The following is a 17,175-nucleotide window of genomic DNA, read 5'->3' as shown; positions in this document are numbered from 1 at the left end:
CCTTTTGCAAAGTAAAACCACAAGATCTGGGCTATAAAAAGAAGCGTTAAACAATGTGAAGCTTGAATGGAGCAAATTAGGCCCCAGTTAGCAAACATCTGCACCAGATGTTCCGACATGATTTGGGGGATGATCAAAGAAGATGTAGGCTGGGCTGGCTGCAGCTCAAAACACCAGAACTAGATGGCAGTGGAGGACCTGTGATCTGGTACAGAAGCAGAGCATCAGGAACGCCGAATACATGGCCTGCGTCAGGTGGATCCCTCTGACAGCAATGCCAGCTTTATGGATCCACTGAAAGCAGAGTGGCTTCCCCAGCAAAATGCTGGCTTCATCCAGGCTGGGAGCAGGAAAAATGCTACTCCATAGAAAACGGCGGGCTATTAATTGAGAATAATTTTTATGACTTGCAAGATTACAATTTGGCCCCCAAGCAGCAGAGACGCCGCTGGACTCCTGTTGAAAGCGGCGTCTCACGTCTCTCCTGAAAAAGCAGATGACAGCATGCCAGTGTTTACTTTCTTTATGACTGCAGAGGCTCTGTGATTACAAGGCTATATATATATGTGTGTGTATATATAAAATAAGAATTTGCAGAATACAATAAGCAGCTGAATGCCAGGGGGGAGCTGGGCCAGCTGTAAATTTGATATTTTGCTCACTGCCTTGCTCGCCAATTTATGATGGAAGGAGGGAGGGGGTTTTGCAGGGCACTCAATCTTCTATGCCACTGTTTGGAAGTTGGATGGGAGGAAATTACAGAGATGAGTAGTTTATCAAGGAGGAAGAAGGCTGGGGATGCTGAGCAAGGAGAATGTAGGGGGTGACCTAGCAGTTCTGTTAACAGGACTCAGTTAATGCAGGATTGAAAAGCAATAACACCAGGGGCAAAGGAATTACACACCAATCTGAGCAACAGCTTTTAAGGTGGATGTAAAAGAAGGTGGTGGAAATCATGTGGATTTAGCTGCCAATTGAAGCGATTGGTTTATCTGTCCATTCACTGACAGCACCCCATAGGATCAGCCCCAGCATTAGGCCCAGTCTTTAGCACAGCCGATCTCTTGTTAGTCAACACCTCTCAGGACAGTGCTAAGTCCCTTTAACTCATGCTGAGCCTCAGTCCTTGCAAAGCCCACACTTATGAGCATGCATACAGTGACCGTCATCTCCCAGATGGGCCACTTCTCACACGCTGAAATAATGCCCACAGTTTGCTCGTCATCTGGTGTTTGTCATAGACTCTTTCATCTGGGACAGAAGTTCCTTAAGCTGGTTGGACATAAATCAGTTAAGACTGATACTACATCCACCCAGGTTAATCTAAAACCAGTTTGGGCCACTCTGAAAGTATTTTATGTGCACTGAACTTGCATTCTGTTAAAGTTTTAAATTGGCTTCTGAACACTTAAACTGGTTTATATGCAACTTCTGTCCCTCGCCTTTCAGGCTATCACCATTCCACAACGACTCCATCCCCTATGCTTTGTGAAAATGATGTAATGGTTTCTTTCTTCAGGACATCAAAGTCCACGAAGCTATGGTCCATCCAGCTTTGCTGCCCATTTCCATTCTCCAGGGCCTGGCCAGGCCCTCTTCCTCACTCAGCAGCCTCAGGGCTGCTCTAACTCGCATCAAACCCATCCCCCAGGGACTTCTAACTTGCCTGCTCCTCTCCCTGCCTGACCTAGACTGCTGCCCACAGGGAAAGAGGGAATTATGCACATTTATGCCATCATCATGTCATCACTAGAGGATTCCCACAGTTCATGGGACTGCCCAGATGCCTCATCGAGGCAGCTGCATGGAGAAATCACACCCCCCTGCATCCACTCCCCACCGCACCCCACCCCATTTCATTTAACACTAAGCCTACATGACTGGGTGGTGGAAATTTCAGAGGGAGGGGGGAACTCATTCTTTCTTTGTCTTCAGAGTGCCCACCAAATGGCCAGGTCACCTCACCTGGTCCTTTAAAAGCACTGGTCAGCATCCAGTGGGCTTGTGGGACTTAGTGATGGGGTCACAAAAAGTTATGAAAAGGGGTCACCCCATCATGGAGGAGGGAGACATCTTTGGAAACACACACACAAAGCTGAGGCCTCCAGAGCAAGCTCCATCAAGTTACTGGGTAACTTTCAGATAGGTTACTCACAAGTTCATCCAGAGACTAAGATTCAGTGAACTAGAAGCATATCAAAAGGGCCAACAAGCCTGTTCTGTTTTGCTCAAGATGTTGTTTTTTCTAATACCCTTCTACCTTGTACTCTTCCCGCAATCCCCCTCTCTCTGATTAATAAAAGCTATCTGATACAGCAGACCTAGCTGAGAATATTTGAGAGGAGGGACAGGCCTTCTCGCTCCTAGGGGAGCTCAGCTGTTTATTATCTGAAAGCAGCCTGGGTGGCTCCAGGCTATAAGGAGCACCCAAAAATACTACCGGTGAGCAAAGCACCCCAAGGTCAGCAGGGTCTGTGTACCCCGGGTGGCACAGAGCCCTAACAGAGACCTAGGCCGGGGTGGTGGCAGCGATTGCCCTAGGCTTGTGAGTGTGTTCAAGGAAGGGAGTCAGATGGATGCCCCAGGGGACACACCAAAAGTGGGGTTTTCATCGGGCACACTGAGGCAGGTAGCTCAGCGCAGGAGTGCCCCTACGGGCCCACCACAGCCTGGCCCTTACTGGGTTGCCAAAGCAAAGCAAAACAGGACTTAGCTGGAACTAACACCACGGAATTGATTCCAGTGGACCCAACAGAACGGTAACATATTGTCTCAGAAATCTACCCAGCACATGGACACATGCACATATACAAGCATACCTATTGGAAATGGAAACAATACCTGCTCTAGGTCTTCTGCAGTCTTTTTGTTTTCTCCTGTGGTATCTTGATACGGTAAAATGAAGAGCTCAGCAGATGTGGGCAAGCCAGGGAGTACTGCAACCAAAATGTGCTTGCTTGGAATCCCCGTAGCCTGGCATGGAGAGAGTCAGCGATAAGTGAAAAACTATCACACCGAACACTGATGGCTTATTTGTTGAGCATCTCAGTCCACGTAAGTAGTATGTAAGGTATGCGTCTGTCTCTTGGTTAGAAAGAGTATGGATATTACAGAACAACAGTGCAGCTTGAAGTCAGGGAGAGTATCATTACATTGTACCCTGTTATCTGTGCACCGTGACCTCCTCATTATGGTCCCCTGGTGCTTAGATTATTATCCCACATACTGAAGGAAGTTATTGAATAACTTTACGTGCAAACAGAGCTGCTCTACTCCTCAATTCTTACTGCTGTAGCAGCCCGGGGTCACTTCAGAGCAGCATGTTCTAGATGTGCTGAAAGAGTTGGAGGTTGGGGGGGGGGTGACACGAAGACAAAACAAATCCCAATTTACTTCAAGTTAGCTTAGCCGGCTTTGACTTCCTATGTCTACTAACATGAGCAGATTTGGGATGTAAAAGCTCATTATTATCATCTCTTTGGCACCATTATCTCCTCTCAACAATAATCCAACGCTTTTTGAAAAGAAGACCTACCGTCTCCTTCAGATCTCATTTCCATGGGAGTAAATCAGAAGGAACTCCATCCACTGCTATGGAGTTACAAAGTGCAAAACCAACGTGGGGGAGATCAGAACCAGACCCGTTACTTTGAATCAGCAAATTGAATGACCCACCCACAGCAATTCACTCTCCTCTCTGTCTGTACCTACACATTGCAGAACAAGATCAGGCAGAGTGAAATGAAGCAGCAGGGATCTCTGAACCTCAATGGTGCATATATTTAGTCAATATTGCCACTTTGATAAAAAAAAACACAGAGTGCTTTGGACACAGTCTAATAACCTGGATTTGCACATGCTCAGGGTTGAAAATTCTAGATTATTAACCCAGTAGTTAGTTACAGGGGCTGTGGCTAAGAATACCTGCTCCTTGAAGGAATAGACAGTGACAAAAAACGTTTTTGACTGCTGTTCCCCACCTGAGCTGAGGTATTTCAGATTATTAATGACCTCCACTGCCAGGGCTAACCCAGGTGGTGGCCTGCAGCGATCCTGCAGCCTTCCTGGTGCTGCTGCACGTTGCTGGACACTGTGCTGGACAAGGCAATAGGTTAGGGAGGGGAAAGTGAACATGTATTTTTACCCAGGCAAGAAAGTTGTGTTCTATGTGGTATGTTTATCACTGTAAAATATAGGCAAGGCTAAAAACACAAGCACGTCCCATTTTGTTTATATGTACTTTAGGATCCGATGAGGCAGGTCTTTCATCCACTACATTTGCATTACTTGTGCTTGACTTTGTAGTTGTCCTAAGAGGCTCAGATGAAAACTATGGTCACATCCAGATAACTGCAGACATTTGGTACTTGGGGACAACTAGCAGCGGGATACCTTGTGCCACTGCTAGTTGCCCCCCAGGCAATTCCTGTGCCATGCACCCTCTGGCATGCAGCTAGTTACCCAGGTGGGGTAGGGGAGGCTGGGCCAGCATGGAGCTGACCCCAGCAGCTTTACCTGGGGTCCTAGGGGGTGGGAGTGGGGTCCTGGGCCTGCAGCAGCAGTGATCCTGTTGGTCAGAGCCTGGCCGGCAGCTGGAGTGTTGCTCCAGCTGGCCAGGCTCTGATTTTGAGTGGCATGCACTGCCCCCACATCTGCCATGACATTTTTTTGGATTTGGTTTTTTTTTTGCACGTTTTTGACCCATGGATATCCAGGGGTCAATCCCCCGCACCCATTGCTGTTACCTTGCAGTGCAGAGATCAACTGAACGTGCAGTATGTGGTGCCACAGACATGTCTGCAGCACCACATACCACATGGCCATGCTCATCTAGAGACGACCTATGAGTACTGGCATGACAGTGACCACCTGCAGCGGTCAGGAAAGAATTTTTCTTTTTTAAAATTTTGGCTGATGCTGCATTCTGGGTGTGTTCTAATCTTTTGCAACAGCAGGTAGTAGACGTTGCTGCAAGCAGGATATAATCCCCCAGAGACCCATGGGCTGGTGGCATGTTCATGATAAATTCAGTGTTGGGGTGATCTCCAGTTGAGAATATTATAATCTGATACACAGCAGAGACCGGTAGAATTTAGTAAAGAAATCTCCTATGGGATGCCATAGTAAGGATAGTACTTTTAGGCTGGTATAACAATTTTACAGCAAGCATATCATTATCTATTGAGCTTTTCATTGTAGTCATGCTGGTCTGAGGATGTGGGCAGGCAAGATTTTTTGGCTAGATGTGATATCTTTTACTAAACCAACTGAGCAGGCTGAAAAAAAGTTCTCTGCAATTTTGAGCACAATCACCCTTCTTCAGGCATAGGGAGTCTCTGCTGTTCATTATCTACTGAATAATTTAGGTTTTTTTTAATTTTATACTTCCTGTTTATTATCTAGGAAACTATATTGACTTATTTTTATAGGATTTCCCCATACAGAATATTTAAGGTAAATCATCCAGCTATATGAAGCAACGTGACTAGCTGTCACAGCCTCCTTTCTTTCCAAATCAACCCCCCAAAAAAATCTCCAACATTTAAATAAATTAAAAAACCCAAAGGTGGTGTTTTTGAATCACTTTTGTTCTGAACGATAGCCTAGGTACCCTAGGTTTATCATCTATTTTTAGTGCTTTGATCTTGTTTTATTGGATTGATTATATTGTGAAAAGCCATCCAGAAGTTAAATGGATCATCAAATAAGTACATCAAATCCAATGTTCAGAAGATTAAAAAAACAAACCCCAAAGAAAGCTTTTCTCTTTTTTTTTACCTTTCTTCTTCTGTGGTTTAAGGAGGTTTTCGGTGTTGTTCATTGAAAATGTCTTTAAAGATAAACAACTGCTGGGGATCGAGTTATAGAAAATACTCCTCCCACAATGCACAGACACTATTTGCGTGTGCATTTAGTAAGGTTGTATTTGTGGCACCAGCTGGGCAAATAACTAGCAAGACAATTAGCAGAAAAGCTGTGTGTGAACGAATCGCACACTTACCACCCCAGAGCTGTAGGTAAAAATTACATGTATGCATGTTTACACACCCAGGTTTACAATTTTGTTGCACAGACATTCTTCTGTTGAGTCCATATCTATCATGGCACCTGTTGTCTCCAGTAACTGGTAAAACCTCTCTCAGCCTTTTCTTTACAATCACTAGTCTTCAGCCTCATAATACTATTTTTAAGCCAAAATTAGTGATAGTGCATCGTGTATATAGAGGAAAATGCACCTCCAGAACTTTCCCATGTGCACATGGCTCTGTTTATGAAGAAGAATACACTTTTAGTGTTGGCCCATGCAGTGGCAATGCATAGGGAGTGCATAGGGGTGCATGTGCACCCCCTGAGAGTGCTGGTGCACCCCCTGACTGGCCACACTCCCCATTTAGGTGATGGACGGGGGGACAAGTGGTGCCCCCCTGCAAGCACTTGCCGGGGAGTGGGAGTACCAGATGTAGCACCACAGCTGCTTCCTGGAGCACCATGGCTGCCTCCTGGTTGGTGAATTTTGCCATGGGGGGATCGTGGTCAGTGAGCTTGGCCATGGGGGAAACCCCACCTCAGTTGCTGGAGGGGCACATGCCCCCCCCAACTAAGGTGGCACCTGTCACCCATGGGCCCATGTACCCGATGCTACACATTGGGCACATGGATGGTGCATCACTATATGAGAAAACCCACCTTCACTACTTCATACATCTTGTCCAACCATTAGAAACATAGGATCATAGAAAATGAGGGTTGGAAGGGACCTCAGGAGGTCACATCTAGTCCAATCCCCTGCTCAAAGCAGGAGCATCTTCAACTATATCATCCCAACCAAGGCTTATCTAGCCAGGTCTTAAAATATCCAAAGATGGAGAGTCCACCACTGCTCTGCGTAGCCTGTTCCACTGCTTTACTACCCTCCTTGTGAGAGAGGGTAGTAACCTTATATCTATCCTAAACTTCCCTTTCTGTAATGCTGATACTCTTTTGAGATGCCACTGCATCCTAGTGAAATATAAGGACAGCAGCAAAGTGAAGAAATACAGTGCAGAATTATATATGGAAGAATTTGGTCATTATGTACTTTTCCCTCTACCATAGCCCCTGTAACTAAGAAGCAGGAATGCTGCCCTTTATAGCTGAAGGTTGGGATTTTGACCTAACCCCAAATACGCTGCTGCCCACAAAATAAAACATACAGCATATGAGCATATCTACAGTTGCTCATATGTACCTCTATCATATTATTTCAGCAGAACTCAAAGTGTGTGTGATGCTGTCAAGTATCTACTGGCTTTATAAAGACTTTGGGCGCATCATTCTGTTGTTCAGATTGAAGGTCAGAAGAAACTGAGATAGTAGATGAAGAAATGAAAGGATTTAAAATGTATTTTATCACTTACCTCTACCAGAGCTCTCTTGACCACTCTGCTGATATCCCGTCTCCACTCTGGAATATCTGGGTTGTAGTCATCCAGGTTTGGAGAGAAGGACAAACGGAGAGACTGGAATCGCTCTGGGGAGACAAGGCCACAGCTGCTGTAAATACATTCACTGACACACAACTGAAGCTGGATCTCACTGTGGTTGTCCATCTACTAAACCATATTGCAATGAAGACTACACAGGATAATTAGATGGCATGGTAATCCCACCTCAGTGAGAAGCAGTTACAATGCAACAGGCCCTCAACCGATGTAAACAGATGTAGCTGCAGTGAAGCCCACAGTTGTAATGATTTTCACCAAGTATAGACAAGGAGCTACTTCCATTTACATCAGCTGATACATTAGCCCTGTTTATGTCCAGGGCAGCACACTGTGTATAACTATTTATTTCAATTTCTAACATGCATCTACTCAAAAGTCATGGGCATTTCAGCATCCCCTAGTATCACACACAAACGGTGTATGCCAGTAAACCATACTCACCTACCCCATCCCCTATCAATATCCAGCCATAACTCAATAATCATCTATTTGACAGACGTTTGCTACTTTCTTGATGAAGGGCAATGAGACTCACACAGAGATCCGGGCACCGTTTGTAAGATGCTATTACAAATATATTGATATATAAGGTGGCCTCTCAACTAACCCAAGAGCAAGTCCCTCAGCAGCTTCACTGCTATAACAAAATTCAATTGACTCTGCTTGTCTGAAGAATTCCCATCTGACTCTTACCAGCTCCGTGTAGGGGAATATGATGTCCAGGTTAATGACCCCAGAGCAAAATGGGATCCAAAAGTAATGCATCTGGCACTGCCCCCTGCCCTTCATGACCATGCATTCAATCCCTGCTTTCTTCAGTGTAAAAGCAGTGAGGAAAACTACCACAATGCCACAAAGAACTGACATCTACCTGCTATCCACCTACTGGGCTACGATTTGCCAACCCACCATCGCTCAGCAAAACACATAAATGCGTGCTTCTCTGCTGCACCCTTGTTCCAGATGTTGCCCACGGTACATTTGGACTGCGTTATGCTCATGAGTTTTTTGACGTTCTCAATTTTAAAACTGCTCACGCATTTCGAGGATGGGAACGTGCATCTGTCAGTTTTGGGGAGGGCAGATGCTCAGCTGGAATAAACCGATGTTGCACCAGGGAAGTCAAAGGTGTTATGCCATTTTATAATCCTTCTGAACACATTGTCTCTGTGAATTTTATGTTAGTAAAAGAATTCAACAGCCATTGAGGCCAGGTAGACTCCTGGCTGGCCAGGGTGACCCAAAACCCTGCTGATGCTTTGCAATCCAGGGACTCCCATGGGACCCATATCTGGAGTCCTGAAACACTTCAACCTCAAATTCTCTGTCACTGGCAACCTTCATACTCCAGCTTCTTCTGCAGCTTCTCCAGATGAAGCTCTTTGTCCTTGGGCTCAGTCTCCCTTGCTCCAGCTCAAGGTTACGGGACAACAATTGTGATGAAGGTTGGCTGCTCTTCCGGCTGCTGTGGTCACCAACAGTGCTCTGCTCCCATGCCGACAAATTGGGCAGCTGTCCCAGTACCAGTACAGATGTTCAGTGTTTATCAGAGGAATAGGTGGTGGTGGCATTGCAAACTTACCATGCCTTAAATCTTGCCCTGTAAAAACCATGTCCAGGGGAGAAAAAGTTCATTTAAATGTTCACTCTCTGGCATGTCCATGAGAATGCCAAGTCAATACTCAACCCTGGATACTGGACTGAAGCCTGTGAAGCAAACGATAATGTGGTGCTGTTCACAGACTGATTTTTTTATTCTTTGCCAGGTATTATCTTCTGTAATTCATGGCAGTGGCCTATAAAATAGTTTGTCAAATGCCAAACGAGATGGAGTGCCCCACAATGGGGGCGAAACTCTCCCGCATCCTGCTGTGATTTCTTTCTTTTCTTTACCCATATGCAGGCAACACAGCTATCAATTAGGAGGTTCGTCTTTATGGAAAGATGCAAATGAAACACTCTGCAGAATCACTTGAGAAAAAATGAAGCAGTATTATAATTACTTAAACACGCTGAGCAGCAGGGGGTTCGAACTGGAAGTTTAGCTGAAATGCTACAGTAAACTTCTGAGGATACCGAATGGATGGAGATTTTACAGCTGCTCTGACGAGCACAATTGTACTTGTGCATTTTCAACTCAGAGAAGAGGTTTCATGTGAAATAACACTGAAAAGCCGTGGAACCGGAGAGTCTATATCATCCTTTTTTTTGTAGTGTATGGGTGTTCAGCCTCCCTATGTCCAGACACAACATTATCATGCAGCGAGGGAAGTTTAGGTTAGATATTAGGAAAAACCTTTCTCATGCGAGGTTTGTAAAGCACTTGAACAGGCTGTTCAGAGAGGTTGTGGACTTTCCATCGTTGGAGGTTTTTAAGTCCTGGCTTGTTAAAGCCTTGGCTGGCATGATCAAGTTGTGGACAGTCCTGCTCTGAGCAGGGGGTTGGACTAGATGTGATCTCCTGAGGTCCCTCCAACCTTCATTTTCTGTGATGCTATGCAGAGAAGCACTTCCAATACTTGGAAAGGGTTGCCCAGAATTGTTTCCCCTTTAACCTGAGATGAACACTACATCTTGGGCCTGCGTGTCATCACAAAATGCTGTAGAGAAGGGATGGGGAAATCCACTGTTTTCTTGCACAAAGGAAAGCGTTCACTCCTATTGCATATTGCAAAAATCAGCCTGACGACAGTAGCTTCTAACAGACACAGTGAGATTAGGAATCAGAAGAGTATTGATCCACTCTGCAGGCAGGTGATCAAGCTGATGGGACAGTTGTAAGGGTACACAGATTTGAAGCCTTTCAAGATCGTGTATCTTGTATATCTGCCTAGTTCCCTGAATAATCCAGCCGCAAGTACTGCACTGTCAGCAGCACAAATGCATTTTCTGATCGCAGGTTTACTAGCCAATCCAAACACTGATCTCATGCCAAGCGTGTACCTTTCAATACCTGGCATTCTCCCTTCGTTTACATTCTCCATTTGATACATTATGTTTTAAATTTGATTATTACAGGTACATGCCTAACTGATCTCGTTTGGTGCCAAGGCAACCAGGCACTGAGCGATCATTCTTTTGCTACTTTATTCCCCTCGGCAATTCCCATGCAGGGACTGGTATATTTTACATTTTGATACATCAAGGCCTTATTTCTACTGCTTGGTTCAGCCATTCAGCTATTTTCTAGGAGATTTCTAAAATTAACTCTTTCTACCCTCTCAACTACGCCTAAACCACTCAGATCTGCACTGCGCCATCCTAACACAACTATGCTGCTGCTTGTAACTTAGCTGCTTGAGTATCTCTCCAGTCAATACTTCATAAGCAGGGATCCTGATTTTCTCTGATAAAAAATATATATATCTCCCCAGTTTTCAATTTTAAAAAAGTAACCCAAAATCAACATTTTTCTGTGATTAAATTGAAACACCACTAATAGAGATGCTAGCTAGCTAGCTAGAAAATATTATATATTCCCTTGGACTCCATTCTCCTAGAGACAGGCTCAAAGTGGTTTTGGAATGGTCTGCCTTTCATATTTTTTCCAAAGATTTTTTCATATATATATATGTATATATGTATGTGTGTGTGTGTATGTGTGTGAATGTATGTGTATGTGTATATATATGTCTGTGTGTGTACACACACACACATATATGATAGCTAGCTAGCTAGGTAGATCTATCAGTGGTGTTTCAGCTTAACCCAAAATCGACACGATTTTTCCATGATGACTTTTTTTAAACTGAAAATTGGGGAATATTTTAAATCGGAGAAAACCAGGATCCCTGCTCATAAGCAAACTGTAGAGACAGCAAACACAGACCTTATGGACATCGCTGGACTCTTACCTACTTTGCACTAGAAGTCCGTATGTGGATTAGCCCCAGTGCTGTTCCTTCACTCTGCTCCAGAAGAACAAAGGGTTTGATACTGGTTTAAATGGCTTTGTGAGAATTGCTTGGCATAGGAACTTTCTCAGTATCGGGATAACAGAGCCACCTCTACCCCACTGGATGCTCGGAAACACTGGGAGAAAGGAAGTCTCTGACCTGCCATCTCTTTCTAACCTGCAGCACAGGGGAGGAACAGTCGATGCCACCACTGCCCCATAGTGTGACAACCCCCCAAATCAAGTCTATGTCAAAGACGGGATAAAGGAAAAGGGGTCTGGCTCTTCGGCCGCTGGAATGGCGCCTTGGGGCTGTTGTGATCGAGTGCAGTTTACAGACCGCCTAATGTTTTCAGCCCAGCCAAAAGTCTAGTGTGCAGAAGCTAGTGACTCTGTGCTGAATGCAGTAAGACAGGGGTGGCCAACCTGGGGCACATAAGCTACAAGTGGCAGGGGAAACTTATGTGTGTGCAGAGAGGGGACAGGTAGATAGGACAAGGATCAGAAAACAGAGCAGGAGATGGAGAAGGGAGCAGAAAGCAGAACAGCAGAAAGGGATAAGAGAGCCTTGCAGGGAGAGCATGGGGCTAATTTGCTACCAAAGAGGTTGCCCCCCACTGCAGTAAGAGCTGTGACAGGGGAGGTATTTGACAACATTTCTGAGGCAGGGTGCAATCTTATTCCAAAAGCAACACAAAATTGCTCATGTTTTTTTTATGAGCCCATGGAACAAAATACATCAATACTAAATGATTCAGCAGGATACAGAAGGGGACTCCTTCCATCAGACTCAGGGCAAACTGCCCTGTCCCGGGGGCCCTACCCCTGTCATCATTCTTCAGTCACAGGCCACAGCGGGCACCCAGATCTGCACTGCACCATCCTAACACAACTCTGCTGCTTCTGGTAACTGAGCTAGCTCCTTTAGAAGCAGCTTGGGTATCTCTATGCTGCCCTGAACTCCAGGCTGGCTTGCAGGAACTGGAACAAGTCCTCAACTGGCAAGAAGAGTTAAGCCAACTAACAGTCTCCTTTAGTAGGTTCAAGCCTGGGCTTTGAAAAGCTGAATCAATCACCCAGAAGTAGCATTACTCTGAAATGTAAAGCAAGGGGTTACTCTGGATTTATTAGGGCAAATCCAGAGTAACCCCAAGAGCCCTCAAGAGAGTTACTCTGAATTTGTGCCTCTGAAATGGAAATCAGAATCCAGCGTGCAACATTTTCAGGCAATACTGTCACATGTTCCCCTTTAGCTTCTCCTTTTAATGAACCTTAGGTGGTTGATGATGATGCACTGCAAACCAGGCACGCTGTTGTTATGGATACACATATGCTGCTATATTCCTTTTCCTGTGCTGAGAGAAGCCACCACTGATTTGCTGAGCGGGCTCTGCAGTGGAAATAAAAGGGTAAGGGCTCACCATACACTGCAATAGTCTTTGTATCCTGCAGAATCGTGCTCCCCGCCGAGACCTGCACTGTGATGGTGTTCATCCCTTCCACGGAGAATGCAAACGTGATGCTTCCCTCCAGGGTGATCAGCGGCTGTAAACACATGAGGAGAGGGGGTTTCAGGCTCCTGTCTGCCCAGCCCAGACTAGGCAGAGAACAAGGCCGTAAAGTCTTGTCTTTGCTCCCCTTGATTCCAGTGGGAGTTTTACTACAGACACTGGAGGGGACAGAGGTAGACTGAAGATGGGCTACCCAGAGTGACCACAAAATGTCTCATCTCCCTCCTGTTTGGAGTAACAGAGTGAGTCTAACCCTGATCCTTCATGAACTTAGACAAGTCTGCAAGGTGACAATCATCACCTGTAAGTACCTCCACGGGTGGAAGATTCCTAATACTACAGCATGTTAATTCGACAGGGAAAGACATCAAACTTACGAGGCTAGAAATGAAGTCAGCTGTATTCTGGTGCAAACAAACTGCAAAAGTTTTAAGGGTAAGGTTGATTAACTACTGATAAAACTTCCTTGGGAGTGTAGTGGATGCTCCATCACTTAAAGTCACTGCATCAAGACTGGAGGTCTATCTAAAACCATGCACTAGGTTAACTACAAACCACAGGGTGTGTCTACACATCGCCGTGTGGCGACGTTGTTACTGCACTGTGTTTTAGTACTTCCAGAAGAAAGTCCTAACAGTAACCGCCCATACTGCACCATATGGGTGGTGCATGGGAAGATTTTCCCTGCTACGTTGTTGTAGTGGTGTGCTATAAGCAGGAAGTGTGCGCTATAGTGACATAGCCGGTGAGCATGTGTAGACCCATGTGATCACTACATTGCTGTAGTGTGTCATACAGTGACGTGCGCATCGCTACATCACCATAGGGCGACGTGTAGACATGGCCACAGTGTCACGAAAAAGCTGCTGGCTGGCTCTAACCTGGTTACACAGGAGATCAAATGAGATTATCAGCACCATCCTTCCTGCCATTCAAATCTATGAACATCTCCCTCTCTGAGTCTAACTGGGGCTTTTGGGTGCTTCTGCAAGACCGATAAATAAAATCACAATTACACAGGGCCCATAAAGATGTCCAAGAGATCGCAGAAAGTTGTGTGTACTCTTTTATGCTACATAGGAAACATAGGCAGGATATGTAGGAACACTGCAGGATGTGAAATGATGTACCTAGATTGTACTGGGTATCATTTCACATCCTGCAGTGTATGGTAATGAGGCATTCTTGCATGCACAGTTTAACAGAGAAAATGAGAACTCAGCATAATTTAAGCATATTTAAGGGTAGGTGTTAGAGTGAGTGATAGTGTTTCCCCGTTGTTAATCATGCAGTAGGTACAGACTGAGGAACAAGGTTTATGCCCTAGGGCTACACACAGAAAGCTTGAGATGAGCAAGCTTCAGTTCAGATGGCTGGGTTGGTAAAAACTGGACAAGGCTGTACTTTAGATTTGAAAGGGGGGAAACAATATGTTAGAAATGTTTTCAGTCTGCTTTAGGGTTAGATCTTCTCCATGCTGTCAAATGGGGGTGTTGGTGACTTGCATAAAATGCAAATAGCCCCAAGTAGGTATGGTTAAATAAGCTATCACCACCACCAAATTGATTTGCATAAACTGGGGGAGGAGGGGAGAGGAGAGTGGACTTATCACACATCTTCCTAACATAATTTCTTACAATAGCTTCCGAACCATTAAGGTTTACACAATCTCAAAGGCTGGGCGCAGGCCCAAATGGACTATAGGAAATGATCCCATTGAGCAATTCCTACATCCCAATATGGGTAGATCAAAGTGCCAAGGACTGATCCCTTTATGAAATCTATGAAGTCTATGAAATAACAGACATCAGGGCTGGAAGGGACCTCGGGAGATCATCGAGTCCAGCCCCCTGCCCAAAGGGCAGGAAGTCAGCTGGGGTCATCGGATCCCAGCAAGATAAGCATCCAATCTGCAATCTGCTAGCTAATCAGTTTGATGTTCAGAAATATTCCCGAACCACATAGGCATGGCATATCTCCAAAGATGCTTTGCTCTAGCTCCACAAGGGAATACCAACCTCAGTGTTGTTCCCGAACCACCAGACGTAAGTGAGCGTGCCAACCTGGCTGGGCCACAGCACCGCCGTGGCATTAACCTCTTTGTTCTTTGTTGTAACAAACGGGAGAGACAAATGGACGTGCTCCAGAGGGCCTGCCGAGAGAGAAACAGCGGCACAGGAGGTGAGTACCTGCTCTCAGGCATCAACAAGCCAGCCTGCTATTGAACCCTTCAGCTTTTTTGGATGGGACGCTCCAGATCAACGTTATGTGGCACCCCACAAAGTAACAGTGTGATGCAAGAACGCTTTGCAGAGGAGGGAAATTTGGAGCCTGGGTATCTGGAAACAGGAGCTGCTCCTGCCTGAGCAACTGAAAAACTCAAGCTCCTTATCCAGAACCAGTAGTATATTCATAAACGTCAATATATGTGAACTAGCCACCAGACGGGACAGAGTCATCCTCAATGGGTGATGCTTGAAGACATGATGATTTGCATGCTGTAATGGAAATATAATATTGCATACCCATAGGATCCCTTCCTACTACTGTTAGAGGAGTTAGTTGGGGGCAGGGCTGTCCCTAGGGTGTGGGAAATTGGGGTGACCACCCTGTGCTTTGGGGGCCCTGGGGAGCCAGGTGGAGAGGCCACAGCCCCTCCCGCAGGGCCTGCCTGGAGCTGGCGACTCAGCCCTACACTGCAGAAGAAGCACAGAGACCCCCCACCCACCCCTGGGCAGGCGTACCACAACCCTGTGCAGTGTTAAGGGGGCCCTGGACAGACTGATTTGTCCCAGGCCTTGCACCCCCTAGTGTTGGGTTTGGTTGGGGGTTAAACTAGATGTGGGGGTTGGACTAGATGAGCCCCTGAGGTCATTTCAAACCTTAATTTTCTATGATTGTATGGCCAAACCCTTACGCAGTGCAAATCACTATATTCAAGAACTTCACCTGAGCTACACTGCTTTCTACCAGCTGATCACTGGGGAAGCAAAGCAGCTACCTACTCAGTCCCTTGCTTTACCACTAAAATCCCTTCTCCCTGTGTTTTATTCTCTCACTTCTGTACCGTGATCGTTATTCCTTCATCATGGTCAATCTGCAAATTAACCAACAAGTGACATTGCACCCTGGTGCCCTCTTCCTCATCTTGCAGAAGTAGGACACTTGCAGCTTGTCCTGTGCATTGCTTTAACTCAGGTCCCTCAAATCAAACATGACGCCTTTATTTGTGTATTAGATTATATCCCGCCCTACCCAAAAGACTCAGCGAAGCTTACAGAAATCAAACGACCCCAAACAACTCCCCAAAACCTAAGAACTCTAGATCCCCTACTTTTCCCAGCCACCACCTCCCTGCCCATTCAAGCAAAGCCCCCCATCCCAGCCACACCTCCAAGCCATCACTCAAATCCAGATCCAAGAAACCTTCATCTCCTGGCTCCCTGCCCAACCATTCCCACCACTGTGCCTCCATCCCAGAGAAGATGCCGCTCCCAGCCCACCCTCCAAGGCTCCCCCTCGTCTCCTACAGAGGGTTTGTGGCTGTATCATATCCCCTCCTGCACAGCTAACGCCTCTCCTTCCTGCCAGCCAACACAACACCCAAGAACCCTAGCAATAGCAAAAAAAAAGCAATGTCCTTATCCCTGCCCCTGTCACCACCAAAGGGCAATGCCAAAATGGCAGCAGCCCAAGGCAGTGCCCACATAAGGAGACCTTCTAGTTTTGTAGGACCTGCAGGTTGGCCAAGTCATTCTCCCTCTCTCGAGTGGCTGAGATGGTGAGATCAAGAGACAGAGGGAAAATGAGAAATGCGTGGTGCTCTGGGGACTCTGTCTTCTAAAACCAACTCTGTCCCCATTCTGCGAGTGGAGGCTCCCAGCACCGTACATGGACACTTGGGTCCTACTGTACTGATTTCATTTCACTGATGAAGAGAGCTTCAAGTCACAAAACCTTGTGGTACATAAAAATCTATTCTAGTTAGTCTAAAGTCAAGTAGAAGGCAGGATAGATCTGCACCTTATAGACTAACACTGCTAACTGTATCCAGTGTGATCTAGGCGTTTCGTCAGGGGATCCCGTAGCTGAGCCTTACCCTCCCTGGGTAACTCCACATAGACATAATGCCACTCATGGAGTATTTTTCAAAGAGACGTAATGAAGCTTGGTTGCCCCGTCCTAGTTACGCTACTGGGTTTTGAACCAACAGGATCTCAAGCCACGTTACAGAAAGGCCTGGTACCATGCCTGGCCCTTTACATGTGCATAGAGGAGGTCTGCC

General features: G+C 45.9%; 1 protein-coding gene across 1 annotated transcript in view; it reads right to left on the bottom strand.

Annotated features, from left to right (window-relative positions):
* The window catches only part of SORCS1 (sortilin related VPS10 domain containing receptor 1), a 283,918-nt gene that overhangs the window by 18,481 nt on the left and 248,262 nt on the right, over positions 1-17,175 (bottom strand). The window contains exons 20-23 of the mRNA XM_019555480.1: positions 14,909-15,042; positions 12,801-12,924; positions 7,398-7,510; positions 2,842-2,973 (exon numbers count right to left, since the gene is read on the bottom strand). Coding sequence (XP_019411025.1) covers positions 2,842-2,973; positions 7,398-7,510; positions 12,801-12,924; positions 14,909-15,042 — 503 coding nt within the window. The remainder of the gene's footprint in view (positions 1-2,841; positions 2,974-7,397; positions 7,511-12,800; positions 12,925-14,908; positions 15,043-17,175) is intronic.

The sequence above is a fragment of the Crocodylus porosus genome, unplaced genomic scaffold (assembly GCF_001723895.1).
Source record: "Crocodylus porosus isolate Cpor-Errol unplaced genomic scaffold, CroPor_comp1, whole genome shotgun sequence".
In the NCBI taxonomy this organism is placed as follows: domain Eukaryota; kingdom Metazoa; phylum Chordata; order Crocodylia; family Crocodylidae; genus Crocodylus; species Crocodylus porosus.
Note: the sequence above shows the minus strand (reverse complement) of the source record. Positions and strands in the feature narration are given on the sequence as shown.